We start from the raw sequence: 14,344 nt of genomic DNA on the forward strand, positions 1-14,344 counted from the left end.
AAACTTATTTTAAGCATTGAATACATAGCTGTAAGAGACTGTAGAGATTCTCAAAGCCAACTTTTCATTTTATAGGGACAGAAACAGAGGTCCAGGGGAGTAAAACGAATTGTTCTTGGTCATAAAATAGATATTGTTAATGACTCATCTTTGACTCCTGAAATTCTAACAAATGAATATCCTAACCACCTGAAAGCTACTGTCATCTTCTCTCGGTATAGGACTTACAATCACAGGAACATACACACTATAAATTCCATCATTCAAACTCCCTGCTTTCACCTTGATAAATCCTAACTCATACACTCATATGACCCATGTAAGAGCATTCCAGCCATTTGCATCCCTCATGTATCACTGTCAGCATTAGATGCAATAATAATTTTCCTTGGTACTTTAATTAACTATTCAGGGATTCAAGTATACAACCACTACACATAAGCTGCAAAGGACCTGTGTTGTTCACATACCTATTATATACCACACTATGCCAAAGACTCACTTTTCAGGACAGCGGTTCTCAACCTGTGGGTTGCAACCCCTTTGTGACAATGAAAATACATCCTGCATATCAGATATTTACATTATGATTCATAACAGGAGTAAAATTACAGTTATGAAGTAGCAATGAAAATAATTTTATGGTTGGGGGTCACCATGACATGAGGAACTGTATTAAAGGGTCACGGCATTAGGAAGCTTGAGAACCGCTGTTCTAGGGCATGCCGTCTTTCAAAAATACGGCCCTCTGGGTTTTCCAACACCCGCTGCTGACTCTGCCTCCATTATTTACACATTCAATTAACTCATCCATTCATGCATTCATTTGCTTCTCTTGCTCTTTCTATCTCTGTCTCCTACTTCTGACATGTAGAGACACTTCTAATTGTAATAATGTACGTGTAATAAATGTGACTTACAGCTTTATTCTTCTCTCTATATAAGGTATTTCACAATATGTGCCCACCTTCATTTGTCACTTCTTCCCCCTTCTTCTCTCAACCTAAACCTCATTCCCCACAGGCTCTAAGCCACATGAAACTACTCTTGGTTTACCAAATATACAAAGCTTTCTCACACTTACTTGAGTCTTTATATTAATACATGTTTTAACCTTTGCTTAGAATTCCCTTCCTATCCTCCTTTAATTCCCCTCTATTTATCTAGCAAATTTCTTCCTATTTATTCATCTCCAAATCAAATAGTATCTCCTCCTGCCCCCTGCTGCCCCAGCCAACAATAGTGTCTTTCTCTGTGCCTCTCCAGAACTCTCATTCATACTCCCTGCCAGCCTACTGCGTGAGAATCACTTACTCATTTCTCTGTTTCCCCTGTATCAGTTCTGAGCCCATTAAGCATAGACACAATGGCTGAACTTGTACCCGAAACACCCATCACCTTTCCTGGCACACTCTAGGTGCTCATCCTCTTTATTAAGCTGTGAAATTTATTTGAGCAAAATTAGATTCTAGGAACTTTGAGAGTCACCATTCAGCACAGTAGGGAAAAATTACACATAGTTATGATTTCCCAAATCTAAAACCATATGGAGCTCCAAACCCATGACTTGTAAAAGAATTAAATTTTTCCTTTCTGGAATAAAAAGCACTAGTAATTTTTGTACCATGAATAAATATTATTCATATTTTCAAAACTTTTCAATATTTACAATTACATTTTATTCTCATAAAAACAAGTATTTACTGACAATTAGACTTACAAAAAGAAAATCAAACACGTCCATCCAGGTTAATACGAAGGATGTAAAGTCTCCATTTTTTTTTAATGGCTGAATAGTATTCCATGGTATACATATACCACAGCTTGTTAATCCATTCCTGGGTTGGTGGGCATTTAGGCTGTTTCCACATTTTGGCGATTGTAAATTGAGCTGCAATAAACAGTCTAGTACAAGTGTCCTTATGATAAAAGGATTTCTTTCCTTCTGGGTAGATGCCCAGTAATGGGATTGCAGGATCAAATGGGAGGTCTAGCTTGAGTGCTTTGAGGTTTCTCCATACTTCCTTCCAGAAAGGTTGTACTAGTTTGCAGTCCCACCAGCAGTGTAAAAGTGTTCCCTTCTCTCCACATCCATGCCAGCATCTGCAGTTTTGAGATTTTGTGATGTGGGCCATTCTCACTGGGGTTAGATGATATCTCAGGGTTGTTTTGATTTGCATTTCTCTAATATATAGAGATGATGAACATTTTTTCATGTGTTTGTTAGCCATTTGTCTGTCGTCTTTAGAGAAAGTTCTATTCATGTCTCTTGCCCATTGATATAAGGGATTGTTGGCTTTTTTCATGTGGATTAATTTGAGTTCTCTATAGATCCTAGTTATCAAGCTTTTGTCTGATTGAAAATATGCAAATATCCTTTCCCAGTGTAGGTTATCTCTTTGCTTTGGTTATTGTCTCCTTAGCTGTACAGAAGCTTTTCAGTTTAATGAAGTCCCATTTGTTTATTTTTGTTGTTGTTGCAATTGCCATGGCAGTCTTCTTCATGAAGTCTTTCCCCAGGCCATAACCTGGCTTATTGTACCCTCAATGAATCCCCAGCAATAAAAAAAAAAAAAAAAGTTAAAAAAATTTTATTAAGGACTAATAATTATATTTATGGGCTAAAATGTGATCTTTTAATATATGTAGTATTAATTTGCATTTTCCTGGTGACAATTGGTATTGAACATCTTGACCTGGGCCTACTTATACATCTTCTTCTTTTGTGAAGTGTCTGTTAAAATTTTTTTCATTAAAAAAATTTGTTTAGGCAAAAAAAACCAAAAAACAAAAAAAAAAAAAAAGAAAATCAAACAAAAAGCAAAGCAAAGCACAAACAAAAAATTTTTTAGGAAAATCTGACTATACTAGAGTAGAATCTTTTTGTTATTGTTCTTCAAATTGGAACATTGTGACCCAGGGAATTGAAATTACTTTGGAACATGATATGGCCAAGCTACTTGCCTTTGTTATTTTTATTAATTTGGATAACCTGTGAAATTAGCTTTTCCTTTAGCCACTGAGGCATACTATTAATAACTTGTCAAAGGCTGTCCTGTGGTAGAACTATAACATGAATGCTAGGCTAATGCCTCCTAAATCAGTGTTCTTACCACGTTGAAACAGCACAGATAAAATAGGGTCTGTCTCTAATAAGTATTTATCTATAAAAACAAATTGTCTTACCTTTCTATCCTTATGCTTGTTGAATTATGAAACAAAATGGCACGTAAACCCAGTATTATATATGTGAGCACCTGCATGCACCAGACTCTGGATGTCAATACAGGACTATATTTTGGTGTCTTTATTTGTGTATCTTGCTCTGTTATCCAGGCTGGAGTACAGTGGCAAGCTCACTGTGCAGCCTAGAACTCCTGGGCCCTTGCAATCCTCCTGCCTCACCTACCTAAGCAGCTGGGACTACAGGTGGGAACCACAGCGCCTGGCTAATTTTTAAGTTTTGTTTTTTTTTTTATACAGAGGAGGTCTCACTGTGTTGTCCAGGCTGGTCTCGAACTCTGGGGCTCAAGCAATCCTCCTTCTTAAGCCTCCCAAAGTACCGGGATTACAGATGTGCACCACCACACCTGGTCAATAACATCAATCAATGAACTGTACATGCAAAGTGTCGTTCTCAGCATCGAAAAGACATACAAAAGTTCTCGTGTGACCATGTAAGTCACTGGTAAAGCACTGGGTATGTAAATGCCTGCATTTACACATCCAAATTCCCTTATGACCTCTACAGAGCCCTGCAGAGAATATACACGCAATAGAAGAAAGGCAATTAGTAAACCTGATTTTATCACTGATGCATGGGGAGTTTTTGAAGAAACTCTAAATTGAAAGGTAAAAGTATGTATGCTTCTCTTCACACCCACATTTCTATATACATGTGTATGCATCCAGGATCTGGAGCATTCAAAAATGACTATGGCCAGAAACACTGCTTTCCTAGGCCTTCAGAGCAGAATGGTTAGTGCTAAAGTTATCTTTATCTTCTTCCAGTAATAACAAGTTCCTGGGAGGGGGAAGTAAATGTCTCCCAATGCTCCCTTCTATGCTTAGGTAGATAAAGTTGGTACAATGACTGCTATATCCCATCAAGGCTGCTACTCCACCATTATTTACCATGCCATAAAAGCTTATTGAGTATCCTGTGCCAGACACTACTAGCTGCTGGAGATAGAACAGCATGCCAAGGATATTTGTAGCACATCAAAGCATCTCTCAAATCTCTGATTGGGGAACACTACTCTTAAATACTTGGTAGAAAAGAATTCCCATTCATGTGTTCATGTTTATGTGTCCTGGTGAGCTCATAGTTATACAATATATTGAAAAAAGGTTGGAAAAATGCTTTCTTTCCAATGCCTTCTAGAGCTTCCTAAAATGCTTTACTTTTTTTTTTTATAGGAATCAATTTATACCTATTGGGTAAGTGGACTCAAAGGGCACATTGCTTGGTGCTGCTAGTAGAGTTGAGACCAAATGGGCGACAAAGAGGTAAGAGAGAAGATCAGGAACAGAATAAACTAGTTTTCTTATGATTTGTGTCAACCAAACACTGAATATCTGAACTACAACCCAAATCTAAACAACTATGTTTATGATTTTGCAAAGTGGCTGTATAGAGACCTATGAATGTCTGATGATAATGAAAAGATAGGTCTTTGCTTCTTTCATGAAGGTGGCATTTCTCATTTCACATCATTCCCAGAAGGGCAGAATGTTCACAAAACCCCTCACTACAAGTGGGCTGCTTGCTGGGCCCTGCAGCACAGTCTTTTTGTGATGGCTTGTTCCTCTGCTGATCCCAGGGGGTCTCCACAGTACTGACTGCCAACCTGTCTTCTTGCCCTTGCCATGGGGCTCATATCAAACCTGTGGGGAGTATATTTTTGAAAGCAGACTCTCAGCAACACTGTATCAAATGATGACTCATTCCATTCCAATCACTTGAACCATGCTGTTTTGGACAACTCTGTGCTACCTTATGTTAAATGCTGAGGACACAGAAACAGAAGACCTAAGGTACCACCATGCATTTCACTGACACTATCTTCATCTGTATGTGTCAGAATTCCATCTGTAAAGGTAGTCTACATTAATGACCTGATTTTTCCTTAACAAGTCTATTAAGGAAGCTGCCTTGACAGAGGGAAATGGCCTCTGTAAAATTAGGAACAGGTGTTAATAGCAAAACACATAGCTTGAGTGCAAAGCTACACTGTTATTAGGAGTACATTGCTCAGCTAAAAAGCTGGGGCTGGTGGACCAAGAGTAAGTCACTTGGTTATGACTAATCATGAGGGGTTTGTCCCTGCCACTTGACAATGGCAGGCCAGTCAGAGGCCCTTATACTTCCAGCTTTAAAATACTTCTTTAGATGATTACAGTAGCCTTCAAATTCATTTTCCCATCCTGTTCAGTCTTGTGTATACTATGACCAAAGCCAAAGTTTTAAAACACATGCGAGATTTCTTTTTCTCTCTTCTTTCTCTAAAATCTTCAGTAGCTTTCTGTGAGTAGAGAACAGGGTCTCATTTCCTTTAGCTGGTTTTCGAGATTTTCCATGATTTGGTGGCAACCCCCTTCCTAGTCTCAGCCCTCATTACATTCCAGCAGATAACAAGGCATTAGTCACATTATTAATTCCTCCTTCCATTTTGCCTTTGCTCATAATGTTTCTTTGGCCTAGGGTGTTCCTCCTTGCCATCACTACCATTCTCCAGCTATAGAAATCAGAGTCATCCTTCTAGGTCCCACTCAAATGCCACCTTCCCCATGAAGGTCTTCCCAATAACTCCCCATCCAGAGAAATTCTTTATTCCTTTGCACATCTATCAATGTCCTTCTGTAGATAGATCATGTAAAACAGAAAGGGAGGTGGTCCACTGCAGCAGTAAAGAGACTAAACTCTGGAACAGACTGCCTGGGTTTGAGTCCAAGCTCTGCCACTCACTAAATGAGCGATATTGGGTAAATTATTTCACTTTCCTCATTGGTAAAATGGGGCTAATAATAGAATCTATGCCACTAAGTTCTTATAAAAACAATAGTTCTTATAAAAACAATCAATGCCACTAGTTGTTTAATTACTAAATACATAACAGTTCAGATAGGTGCTTGGCACTATGTATTTCACAGTATTATCATTATGGCACTAATCTCCTATAATTACAATGTAGTTATTGCCTTCAGTTCCTCCAGTGATATGTTTCTGAAGGGCAAAAATCATGCCTACTTGCCATCTATCTCTCAGGACTATGGTGAAAATTAAAGGAGAAATGTATGTTGTTTGTACTGTGTTTTAAACTATAGATATTAAAGAAAGCTCTTATTACTATTATCATTACTGTTACTACTACTATTATTATCCTTGTTCTAATACTTGTGCCTGATATTTTAGTTTCTAGAGGAGGCACCACTCATCATTTATTAAATGGTTAAAGACACACAAATGCATGGATGAAGACTTCCAACAGGAAACAAACCTCACTACTGCAATGGGTAGAATAATGAGTAGTGTCAAAGTTTCACTGTTCCTTCTCTCCTGAAAGTCCCTAGAGGTAAAATCGCAAGTGTTACTTACAGGAATCCTGAGGCATAGGAATCTGATAGATTGTTTGTGCCTCCAGCTGAGGTGGTCACCACACCTTCAAGCCAAATCTTCTTTCCTGGAGTGTATGTATTAACCACCTGTTCACACAAGAGCAAAAGGGGATAATGACATTTTAAAAGCTATTCCCAAACCAGAAGCAACACACATTTCCTTAAGGAAGTTTTTCTGATCCCCTGCCACCAGGTGGTTCTGATTTGTGCTTTTTTCAGGATAATGCATGCAGTACAGTGAGTTGGCACACATATACCAAAAAGCATTAACACTGACACTTGTCCACTCAAAGAAATTATCATTTTTCATCAAAATTAAATTCAGTTTATGCGAGAATTAGTCACTATTTTCTTTTCTTTTCTTGTTTTTCTTTTCTTCTTTTCCTTTCCCGCACGCCCTCCCTCACTTTAATTTTGACCAAAGTACGTTACTTAAACATTAATTAATTCAACTTGTTAATATGTTGTTTAGGATATTGCATCCTCATTTATAAGTGACTTATGTTTGTAATTTCCCCCTTATAATAATATATTTTCTCCAATTTTAATATCAGGTGTACCCAGATCAAGTAGAATGATTTTGAAGTATTTCTTCTTTTTCTATTATCTATAAGATTTGGCATGATCTGTTTTTCGAAATTATCTTTTACTTTTATTTATAAATATTAGTTATCTATTTTTTGAGACTTAAAAAAAAAATAAGAAGTTAACTGATGACTCCATACTGAATCTCAGAGTCAAAACATTCTGTAATAGACATACTCTTATTTGACAATGTGAATGTTACTTTCTTTGCATTATTATTATTATTTCTTAATATTTCAATGTAGCAATTGTCTGATTCCTTTTCTGAATGTATTATGTTCGTTCGTTCTTTATGAGTTTTTTGTTTCTAGTCCTTATCTTAAACATTGTTATTATTATTAAAATTTAAGCCTTTTTAATTTTGTGAAGGCAAAAATACAGAAACCTAATAAACACATGTATATGTAAAAATAAAAAAATTATTTTTCCCCTAAGTTAAACCCAACTGACAATATGGCAGAACAAGTGCATATTCTATGACATAAACTGATCCCAGAACCCTTCCCTAGAAAATAAAGATATTTCTGTATTAACAAGTATTGAAAAACAGTTCTTTTCAGTACACTGTCATGGTACATCTATGATATGTACAATGTTCATGCATCAAAAGTCATAAGTCACAAGAAGGTAGAGAGCAATTGTTTGGGAAAGATATTTTATAATTACCAGGATATGTACATAGCAACTAGATTTTGGAAATAATGCAATGAGTACAAAAAGTCACTGACCCACAGGTGAAAAATCCCACACAGGTCACAACTATAGCTTTATGCCTTCCAAGCAGAGGCAAAACTTCTTGTCCAAAGGTGGCCTTCTGAGATTCTAAAATGGCGTACTCTCTGACCCACAAGCTGGAGACTGGCCAAATTATCCAGATACTGGTGAAAATAATCTGGAAAGCAACCTGGCATTGTTTAGGGGTAATACTGTATGCTGGCTTGACTCTCAAGGCAGAGCCTGAGTCAAAGGCTTCTTTGTAAGTAATTCATTTGAGATATAATAACAAGGAGCAGGAATGAGGAAGTGGGGGACTGAAATAAGGAAGAAGGGAAAACCAATACAAGAACATGTTTTCATATTAACAACAAATGCTGGCAATTATATTCAATATCACAGGGATCTTGGTAAAAGCTTTATAAACTGCGTCTCAGAATTGTCCCCCAAGGAGATACAATGAGAAGCACTCATCTCTTGGCTCCTACCCACCAAAGGTCAAGCATAGCTTTGTGACTGTAAATCCCTTCTCATGCCAGCCCTTTTCATGTGGAAGCCAAGCAGGTTCCATGAGTGTTCCTCATCTCTGCCTCAGAGAAGTCTCAAAGCAGGAAATCAGAGGTAAGGTACTACCGTATTACTCCACCACCAACATGGTTGTAGCCTATGTAAGTGGCCTTACTCTGGTCTCTGCAACAATGGCTAGAATAGGAGGTCGGACTGAGAGGATGCCAGCTATACACAAAGGAGCTGGGAAAAAATGCTGTATTTAGGTCCAATTTCTCTCTCTTCTAGACATACACGCCAAAGCAATTCTTCCTTTGGTCTCTAGGAAGACAAGTTTGAGAATATCTACTACAGCACTGTTTGTAGTGAGCATGGGTATCCGTTGCTAGAGGAATGAAAAAGTAAAATTTTGTGAATACATATTACAGACCATTATACAGCAGTTGGAACAATACATCCAATATAAATCCAATAACATGAATAGGCTTTAAAGGTTTAGTAGTAAGTTTTTTTTTTTTAAAAGATCAGAATGAGATTTATGGCACAATATTAATTACTCATTCACCCCCAACAACACTAAATACCCTAAAAAGACACATATATTTTAAGGACATATATCGAACTTGTAGGAAGGTATATGCACAAGAGAAAGGTAAATATTAAAACAAAAACATGACTTTTCATGGTGATAATAGTTTGTTGTGAGTTTAGAAGTATTATTTTAATTTAATTCTTATACCTGAGCCCCCCCCAATGATAAAATATGTGGCAAAACCCATCAGTATACATCAGAAAAAATGATATTCCATTTCCATTTTTACTTTACAGCTCTTTGCTCTCTTTCCTTTCATTCACTAGAGAATATGCATTACTTAGAACCTATTTTTAAATCATGGTTGGCAAAGTTATTGACTCTTTTGAAAATAAAGTTGCAAAAATATTACACAAGTTTGATATGAAAGTGGAGACTGTGATTAAAAATGGAAGAGAAGTCCTGAGAATTAATGGTGTAGGTTAAACTGGTGCATTGTTTAATCTTTAATACAAAAATTCAGTCATGTATACAGGAAGAGGAGAGTCATCTGAGGACACCATCAGGTAGTCCTCTCACCCTTTTCGATTCTGCTCAGAATGCTCAACTTAAGGGATGCCGAAAATGATATAAGTAAGAAAGCAAGAAAAACATCTTCAGTAGTCAAAAGACAGAGCCACATGATTAAAATTAAAGGACTAAATCTATGATTCCCCTTAAAACAGTGCTAGAAAAATACCTGTGCACATGATAAACTATGTGCTTTCTTTACGACTAACTAGAGCTTAGTAATATATTTGTATTTTTCCTTTGGTTTTCTGGATATTTGCTATTTAGCATTATATTTTGTGCTCAAAGACAGATATTAAAGGCAGTTAGAGAAATAGGGTTTTGTTAAACAAAAACAAAACAAAAAGGTAAATATTACAACATTCATGCACCTTGAAAACATAAAGCTAAGGGACAGAAGCCAGATACAAAGGCTATGTATATATGATTCCATTTATATGAAATAGGCAAAAGCATAGTGACACAAAGTAGATTAGTGATTTCTAGGTGAGAGTTAGTAGATTAGAGGTGGGAATTTGGGAGTTGGGGGAATATGGGGAGTGACTACTAATGATATGGGGTTTCTTTCGGGGGTGATGAATATGTTTTAAAATTAAATAACAGAGATAATTTCAAAATTCTGTGACTATACTAAAAAACACAAAATTATATATATATATAATATATATATAATGTATATATATATATACACACACTTTTTGTTTTGCAGTTTTTGGCTGGGGCTGGGCTTGAACCCACCACCTTTGGCATATGGGGCTGGCGCCCTACTCCTTTGAGCCACAGGTGCCACCCCCAAATTTGATATTTTTAAAGAGTGAATTTTATGGTATGTGAATTATATCTCAGTAAATAAATATATATCAAAGAATACATTAACAAAATGAGAGGCAGTGTCTAAGTAAGCACATAGCCATAACATAAAAATAAGAATGTTTCCTGGAAATTCTGGGTTCTACCACAGGCCAGCTTTGACCCTGTTAGCAGTTATTATCTTGGGCTTCAATTTCTTCATGTACATTTAAAGTCTAATTTGGAGTACATAAACTCTAAATTACCTCTAAATATAAAATGCTAAAATTTATTAGTATCTTATAATAGTAATACAGGTCCCCTTGGCCATCACCCAAGAGTATCTTTGATTATAGAAGTTAAAATTGTATAAACAACAAGTATGGAAGACCAAAAAAGGTCAAATACAGCTTAGAGCTGGTTATATCAGAAACAAATATCTGGGCTGGAGGTAAATAATGAGAGTGATATAAAAAGCCATAGAACTAAATCAAATTGCCTAAAGAGAATATATATAAATGAAGTTAGAAAGGGCTAAACATTTTCATCCAAAACATTAAGGCATTGGTTCATTTACTCAACAAATATTTATTGAGTACCTGGTATGAGCCAGACAGTGTTCTAGGGGAAGGTCTACAGCAATGAAACAGAACAAGTCTGCTCTCACTGGCAATAATAATAAAAAAGTAAACAAAAGAAATCTAGACGATAATAAGGGCTAGGAAGAAAATGAAATAGAGCAATATAATAGAAAGTGACTAGGCAAGGAAGGAGGGTCAACAAGATGATGGTCAAGAAAGGTTCCTCTGGAAGGTGGTAGCTGAGCGGAGACCTGATCGAAGAAGGAGCTGTATCCCCTTAAGGGGTCTGGAGGAACAACCCATTTGCAGAACCAAGAGAAGACAAAATAGAGTATAGTAAGTAATGGAATGAAAAATTTTTAAAAATGAGATTAGAGAAGAAAGAAGTCCTGTTTTTATTCTGAGTATAATGGAAAGCTATTGGAGGAATTTAAGCAAGAAAATGGTCTGATCTGACTTATGTAAAGATCACTGTAGCTGCTATAATATCACATATAAAAATCATGAAAATTATAATATACAAATTATAGTTCTATTACTTCTGTGACTATTTAGAGCTTCAATTTCTTCTCCATAAGAAGTAACCTGACAGAACTGTGCTAAGGATCTTTGCTTTATCAAAGGATAAATAACATTAGGCCAATCAGAGAAGATCCTGAGAGCTAATGGGAAGAGGCATAGACCCAGCAGATGAACATTTGTGTGAGTCTTTCCAAGTTGATGAATGAATTCAGAGAAATTAGTGCCAAATATTCTTACAGTTTGGCGATACGATTCTGAAATACCATTTTTGTTTGATCAAAGTAAAAAATTTGGGAAATTTGCTAGAAATCCTGAACCATTAGCTCTTTGAAGGCAGGGAATCCTATCTTATTTGCTTTTTTTTTTTTTCCCCATTTTTTTTTTTTATTGTTGGGGATTCATTGAGGGTACAATAAGCCAGTTACACTGATTACAATTGTTAGGTAAAGTCCCTCTTGCAATCATGTCTTGCCCCCATAAAGTGTGACACACACTAAGGCCCCACCCCCCTCCCTCCATCCCTCTTTCTGCTTCCCCCCCATGACCTTAATTGTCATTAATTGTCCTCATATCAAGATTGAGTACATAGGATTCATGCTTCTCCATTCTTGTGATGCTTTACTAAGAATAATGTCTTCCACTTCCATCCAGGTTAATACGAAGGATATAAAGTCTCCATTTTTTTTAATGGCTGAATAGTATTCCATGGTATACATATACCACAGCTTGTTAATCCATTCCTGGGTTGGTGGGCATTTAGGCTGTTTCCACATTTTGGCGATTGTAAATTGAGCTGCAATAAACAGTCTAGTACAAGTGTCCTTATGATAAAAGGATTTCTTTCCTTCTGGGTAGATGCCCAGTAATGGGATTCCAGGATCGAATGGGAGGTCTAGGTTGAGTGCTTTGAGGTTTCTCCATACTTCCTTCCAGAAAGGTTGTACTAGTTTGCAGTCCCACCAGCAATGTAAAAGTGTTCCCTTCTCTCCACATCCACGCCAGCATCTGCAGTTTTGAGATTTTGTGATGTGGGCCATTCTCACTGGGGTTAGATGATATCTCAGGGATGTTTTGATTTGCATTTCTCTAATATATAGAGATGATGAACATTTTTTCATGTGTTTGTTAGCCATTCGTCTGTCGTCTTTAGAGAAAGTTCTATTCATGTCTCTTGCCCATTGATATAAGGGATTGTTGGCTTTTTTCATGTGGATTAATTTGAGTTCTCTATAGATCCTGGTTATCAAGCTTTTGTCTGATTGAAAATATGCAAATATCCTTTCCCATTGTGTGGGTTGTCTCTTTGCTTTGGTATTGTCTCCTTAGCTGTACAGAAGCTTTTCAGTTTAATGAAGTCCCATTTGTTTATTTTTGTTGTTGTTGCAATTGCCATGGCAGTCCTCTTCATGAAGTCTTCCCCCAGGCCAATATCTTCCAGTGTTTGCCTATGCTTTCTTTGAGGATTTTTATTGTTTCGTGCCTTAAATTTAAGTCCTTTATCCATCTTGAATCAATTTTTGTGAGTGGGGAAAGGTGTGGGTCCAGTTTCAGTCTTTTACATGTAGACATCCAGTTCTCCCAACACCATTTATTGAATAGGGAGTTTTTCCCCCAAGGTAAGTTCTTGTTTGGTTTATCGAAGATTAGGTGGTTGTAAGATGTTAGTTTCATTTCTTGGTTTTCAATTCGATTCCAAGTGTCTATGTCTCTGTTTTTGTGCCAGTACCATGCTGTCTTGAGCACTATGGCTTTGTAGTACAGACTAAAATCTGGTATGCTGATGCCCCCAGCTTTATTTTTGTTACTAAGAACTGCCTTAGCTATACGGGGTTTTTTCTGGTTCCATACAAAACGCAGAATCATTTTTTCCAAATCTTGAAAGTACAATGTAGGTACTTTGATAGGAATGGCATTGAATAGGTAGATTGCTTTGGGAAGTATAGACATTTTAACAATGTTGATTCTTCCCATCCATGAGCATGGTATGTTCTTCCATTTGTTAATATCCTCTGCTATTTCCTTTCTGAGGAGTTCATAGTTTTCTTTATAGAGGTCCTTCACCTCCTTCGTTAGGTATATTCCTAGGTATTTCATTTTCTTTGAAACTATGGTGAAGGGAGTTGTGTCCTTAATTAGCTTCTCATCTTGACTGTTATTGGTGTATACAAAGGCTACTGACTTGTGGACATTGATTTTATATCCTGAAACATTACTGTATTTTTTGATGACTTCTAGGAGTCTTGTGGTTGAGTCTTTGGGGTTCTCTAAGTATAAGATCATGTCGTCAGCAAAGAGGGAGAGTTTGACCTCCTCTGCTCCCATTTGGATTCCCTTTATTTCCTTGTCTTGCCTAATTGTATTGGCTAGAACTTTCAGCACTATGTTGAATAGTAAAGGTGACAGAGGACAACCTTGTCTGGTTCCAGTTCTAAGAGGAAAAGCTTTCAGTTTAACTCCATTCAGTAAAATATTGGCTGTGGGTTTGTCATAGATAGCTTCAATCAGTTTTAGAAATGTGCCACCTATGCCTATACTCTTCAGTGTTCTAATTAGAAAAGGATGCTGGATTTTATCAAATGCTTTTTTTGCATCTATTGAGAGGATCATGTGATCTTTATTTTTGCCTCTGTTGATATGGTGGATAACGTTTATGGACTTGCGTATGTTAAACCAGCCTTGCATCCCTGGGATGAAGCCTACTTGATCATGATGAATGACTTTTTTGATGATAAGCTGTAATCTATTGGCTAGGATTTTGTTGAGAATTTTTCCATCTATATTCATGAGTGAGATTGGTCTGAAATTCTCCTTTTTGTTCGGGTCTTTTCCTGGTTTTGGTATCAGGGTGATGTTTGCTTCATAGAATGTGTTGGGGAAGATTCCTTCTTCCTCAATTTTTTGGAATAATTTCTGCAGTACAGGAATA

At 36.8% G+C, this 14,344-nt stretch overlaps 1 protein-coding gene across 1 annotated transcript in view; it reads right to left on the reverse strand.

Annotated features, from left to right (window-relative positions):
* Nucleotides 1–14,344, reverse strand: part of HPSE2 (heparanase 2 (inactive)) — an 841,015-nt gene that overhangs the window by 147,195 nt on the left and 679,476 nt on the right. Inside the window, exon 8 of the mRNA XM_053585648.1 lies at nucleotides 6,599–6,705. Within this exon, the coding sequence (XP_053441623.1) occupies nucleotides 6,599–6,705 (107 nt within the window). The remainder of the gene's footprint in view (nucleotides 1–6,598; nucleotides 6,706–14,344) is intronic.

This window comes from Nycticebus coucang, chromosome 3, assembly GCF_027406575.1.
Source record: "Nycticebus coucang isolate mNycCou1 chromosome 3, mNycCou1.pri, whole genome shotgun sequence".
Classification (NCBI taxonomy): domain Eukaryota; kingdom Metazoa; phylum Chordata; class Mammalia; order Primates; family Lorisidae; genus Nycticebus; species Nycticebus coucang.